Raw genomic sequence first — 5610 nt, forward strand, 5'->3', positions numbered from 1 at the left:
TATTACATTCTACCTCATTGAGTGAGCCATAGTTCCCCGTTTGAGCTTCAATACAACGATTAATACGGATAGTTTGGATTAATTGTTGTATTGAATCTTGAATTGTCCGTTTGGACAGTTTGGGAAGACAATTTTTTTTACTTCATTTTGACTTACAAGTATGTTGTGTTATTTTTGATTATATTTCGGTCACTGCATCTTGCTTTGTTCTCCGGGTGCATACATGATCGGTGTCAATTGATGTCACCGGTTTCATGTCGTGTACTTGGAGACCAAAGCGAAATGCTGCCGAAATTTAGTCAAATTTAACATAAGTGCCTTAACTTGTTTGTTTGAATGAAGTAAAAAAGTGTCTTCCTGAATGGGGTAGGGTCACACCTTTTTACAATAAAAAAGAGAGGTTCGCATGCATATCAGATAATGAACCTCGTTTGACAGTACACTAAATATGGATCGGAGTTGGATGACAAGACCACGCATAACTGAAGAGTACGAGAATGGGGTTGAAGATTTCTTGCAATTTGCTGCTGAAAATGCTGCAGACTTTCGTGGGGTATACTTCTGTCCATGTGTGAAATGTTTGAATGGTCGACGACAATCTTTGGATGACATTAGAACACATCTGATATGTGATGGTATCTGTCCTACTTATACAAGATGGATATGGCATGGTGAGTTATCAGAAATGTCATCAACCCCTGCAAATGTTGGAGTTCATGAAGAAGTTGGTGATCGTATAGAAGACATGCTACGCGATCTTGGACAAGAGGGTTTTAGGCAAACACACGCACCATATTTTGAAAAGTTAGATAATGATTCAAAGAAACCGTTGTATGTCGGATGCACTAAGTATACACGGTTGTCAGGGGTGTTAGCTTTGGTGAATTTGAAAGCAAGATTTGGGTGGAGTGACAAAAGCTTCAACGAATTACTGTTGTTATTGAAGAATATGCTTCCTGAAGATAACACGCTACCGAAGAATCATTACGAGGCAAAGAAGATATTATGTCCTGTTGGAATGGAATATCAAAAAATACATGCTTGCCCTAACGATTGTATCTTGTATAGGCATGAGTATGCTGAACTGCGCAACTGCCCTACATGTGGCGTGTCACGCTACAAAGTGAATTCCAATGATTGCGGTGAAGATGCAACCACATACAAAGATCGTCCATCCAAGGTTTGTTGGTATCTTCCAGTAATACCAAGGTTTAAGCGATTGTTTGCTAATGCAGAAGACGCGAAAAACCTAACATGGCATGCTGATGGCAGGATCAAAGATGGATTGCTCCGTCATCCTGCTGATTCTCCTCAATGGAAAACAATTGATCAGTTGTATCCAGAGTTTAGCCAAGATCCTCGAAACCTAAGGGTTGCTCTCGCTTCGGATGGAATGAATCCATTTGGAAACTTGAGTTGCAATCATAGTTCGTGGCCTGTTTTGCTAATGATCTACAACCTCCCTCCTTGGTTGTGCATCAAGCGGAAGTACATTATGATGTCTATGATGATAGCCGGTCCAAGACAACCAGGAAATGACATTGATGTGTATCTTGCTCCCTTGATTGAAGACCTAAAAAAATTATGGGTAGAAGGGGTTGATGTTTATGATGGGAATGCTCATGAGACCTTCAAGTTGCGTGCCTTGATATTTTGTACCATTAATGACTTTCCAGCATATGGTAATTTGAGTGGATATAGTGTGAAAGGCCACCACGCATGTCCCATATGTGAGAAAGACACAAGTTACATCCAATTAAAGCATGGCAAAAAGACAGTGTATACAAGACACCGAAGATTTTTAAAACCTTTTCACCCATATAGGCGAATGAAGAAAGCCTTTAATGGGACATCTGAGATTGACAGTGCACCGATTCCTTTGTCAGGTGTTGAAGTTCTTGATCGGGTGAACAACATTACCATTATCTATGGGAAGACACAAAAAAAGGATGGCTCTGCAAACAAAATTTGGAAGAAAAGGTCCATCTTTTTTGATCTGCCTTACTGGTGCGATTTAAATGTGAGACATTGTTTAGATGTTATGCATGTTGAGAAAAATGTCTGTGATAGTTTGGTTGGGACACTGCTTAACATTAAAGGGAAGACAAAAGATGGTTTGAAATGTCGTCAAGATCTAGCAGAAATGGGCATACGACAACAGTTGCATCCAGTGTCAAAAGGGCTTCGAACATATTTACCGCCAGCATGTCATACGATGTCAACGTCTGAGAAAAAAAGTTTCTGTCATTGTTTGAAAAATGTTAAAGTCCCACAAGGATACTCTTCAAATATCAAGAGCCTTGTATCTGTGACTGAAATGAAGTTGGTTGGTTTGAAGTCTCATGATTGTCATGTTTTAATGCAGCAATTGTTGCCTGTTGCCATTCGTGGTATATTGCCTGACAAAGTAAGGGTTGCAATAACTAGATTGTGTTTTTTCTTCAATGCCATCTGTAGCAAAGTCATCGACCCGAAACAGTTGGATGATTTGGAAAATGAGGCTTCAATTATCGTTTGTCAGTTGGAGATGTATTTTCCACCAGCCTTTTTTGACATAATGGTTCACTTGGTTGTTCATCTGGTTCGAGAAATACGGTTGTGCGGGCCCGTGTATCTGCGGTGGATGTATCCGGTAGAGCGGTACATGAAGGTATTGAAAAGTTATACCAAGAATCAATATCGGCCAGAAGCAAGCATTGTTGAAAGGTACGTGGCAGAAGAAGCTATTGAGTTTTGTTCTGACTACATTGAAAATGCTTCACCTGTTGGTCTTCCTCAAAGCCGTCACGAGTCTAGCCACCAAGGTAGGGGGAAACGAGGATTCAATGTTGTAACCATGGATCGCCAGCAACTGTCACAAGCGCATTTATATGTACTAAACAACACAGCTGAAGTTATACCATACATAGATGCTCACAAAGAATATGTTACAGCTTGTCACCCAACCATGAATATGATGCGTGTGTTGCAGGAGCACAATAAGAGTTTCGTCAATTGGTTTAGAAAAACAATATTTGCTAGCGACAACGCTTCTAAGACATTATCATTGTTAGCTGTTGGGCCTAATCTCAATGTCTTGACTTGGAGGGGGTATGATATCAACAATTATTCGTTCTACACAAAATCCCAGGATGATAATAGCACTGTGCAAAACTGTGGAGTAACGATTGATGCTCATTCGGAGCACTTTAGTAGTGCATTAGATAACCATCCTATTCGAGCGTCCATGCCTTATTATGGACTGATTAAGGAAATCTGGGAGCTTGATTATGGTGAATTTAGAGTGCCTGTTTTCAAGTGCCAATGGGTTAATGGAAATGCTGGTGTCCGACAAGACAAAATGGGTTTTACTTTGGTTGACCTTCAAAAGATTGGCTACAAGGACGAGCCATTCATCCTGGCAGCACAAGCAAGACAGGTGTTTTATGTTGAAGATCCCAGTGACGCAAGATGGTCAGTGGTTCTTCAGGGTAAAACAACTGGTATCCCTCCCGATATTGATGTTTCAACCCTTGATGTTAATGACATCCCGACGTTCTGCACAGAAATGCCTTCGGTAAATGCTGAAAATGAGGAGGATGATGTATTTGCAAATCGTATCGATCATGATGAAGGTTTATGGGAAAATATTGCTACTTGAATGTGGTATATAACCCAAATTTTCTTTATGTTGTCCATTCTGATTTTCAATTTGCCATTATTTTTCTTTCATTATAATTTCATACTTCTATGTTGTGACAATTAAGTTGGCATAATTAATTTTTCTTTTTGATTGCAGCCATGACAACACCCCCGAGATCCCCTCCACCACCAGATTCTCCTAGTGCAACCACAAAAAGGAAGACTAGACAAACTACCAGGCTCCGAAGGTTGACTGCACGAAGCTTATATCAACCACGACCAACTGTCCACGTCAACACTAGTACTGGTAGAGGATCTGGCCCACATAAAGAAAAATTCCATACTTACTTGGGGGTAGTGGCGCGGGAGAAAATCCCTATTGTTCATGCTACTTGGAAAGATGTCCCCGAAACTTTAAAAGTTATTGTATGGGATGACATTTTGGTAAGTCCACTCAACTGGTAACGAGTTTACTTTTGTGTATATTTAATGCCTGTGGAAATGTGGTTTATGCAGTTACTGATTGAAAAGTATTTATTATTTTAGGCCAAATTTGATATTCCTGAAGGTTTAACTGCGAAGAAGAAGGTTATGTCCACGGTTGCAACAAGATGGAGGCAATTTAAGTCCTCCCTGACCTCCAGATATCTATACACTGACAAAGACGATCAACAAAACATTGATCCATCTGCTAAGTATGGTTTCGATCGAGAAACATGGGAAGCATTTTCAAAGACACGACAGACACCAACTTGGAAGGTTTAAATTTAATTGTTTTTACTCAACATTTAACTTATTTAATTGTTGTCAAAGTTTTGATATATTGACTTGTATTTAATAATGTTGACAGGGAATCCGCAAAAAAGCACAGGAAATTCAAAAATTCAATGACTGTCCCCACGTACTATCTCGTGGAGGGTACGACGTGCTTGAAAAAAAATTGATGGCCGAGAAAACAAAGTCAAGAGTGAATCAAGGTGATGGTACTGACAATACAGATGTGGTCGTCGACCCTCCATCCCCTATTGCAAGACATGTGAAGTGGAAGAAGGCTAGAACTAACAAATTTGGGCAAATGACATCTGCTGCAGCTCAAGAAATCGCAGACAAAATTGTAAGCTCAATATATGTTTCCCTTAAAAATTGTAAGTTGTAATGACAGTTATGAGTTTACTTGTTGTCATTGTTACAGGATGATTTGCAGGAACAATCAACACAGGGAACTTTTGTCCCGCATGGTCGTGAAGACATTTTGAACACTGCCATTGGCCGTCCAGAGCACCCAGGTCGGGTTCGTGTTGCTGGACATGGTGTCACGATAGGTAATTACTATGGACCGCGTGGTAGTGGCTCCAACACTTCTTCGGCGACGATGACCGCAGATAAATTGGTGGAAATCATAGGAAGTATAAAGCAAGAGCTGAGGAAAGAGGTAGAAGACGAAAACAAACGGATTATCGACTTATTGCAAAAGCAGTTGGATGCGATCAAGAGTGAGTTATCACAAATTCAAACGCAACAGTCAGCTCCTTGTAGACCGTCTATCCCTGATGTATTGGTTGCACGTGTCAGCACCAAAGAAAGCTGTGCCGAGGCTGCTGCAAATGTTGTTGCTAAGGAGCGGTCTACACTTGATGCTTCTATTGTGGGGTTATACATTGTGTGTGGTGATAGTACACAGGTGGTGGCTGCGGGAAAAATGTATGGAGTTGGTGGCATTATACACAATGTTGCTTACGCAGATGATGTAGTAAGGGTTTGTGTTGACACAATTTACGATGGTGACGCCACTGTCCCGTTTCCAACTGCAGAGATTCAGTATGTCAGGGACGCGAGTAGCACATTCATTGCATGGCCCAGACATCTAGTGAAGCCTATAACTGATGTAAGTAATATAATTATCGCCCTGCCTAATGTCATTTAATTTAATACACCATTTGTGATTAACTTTACTACTTATTTTCTTGTACCATATAGGATTCAAATCAT

General features: G+C 40.4%; 1 protein-coding gene across 1 annotated transcript; it reads left to right on the forward strand.

Moving 5' to 3' along the window:
* Positions 1-448: 448 nt before the first annotated feature.
* LOC100787031 (uncharacterized) lies at positions 449-3640 on the forward strand. The gene has a single exon (XM_003554895.1). It carries the CDS (start codon positions 449-451, stop codon positions 3638-3640), a length of 3192 nt encoding a protein of 1063 aa, XP_003554943.1.
* Positions 3641-5610: the final 1970 nt, after the last annotated feature.

This window comes from Glycine max, chromosome 19, assembly GCF_000004515.6.
Source record: "Glycine max cultivar Williams 82 chromosome 19, Glycine_max_v4.0, whole genome shotgun sequence".
Taxonomy (NCBI): domain Eukaryota; kingdom Viridiplantae; phylum Streptophyta; class Magnoliopsida; order Fabales; family Fabaceae; genus Glycine; species Glycine max.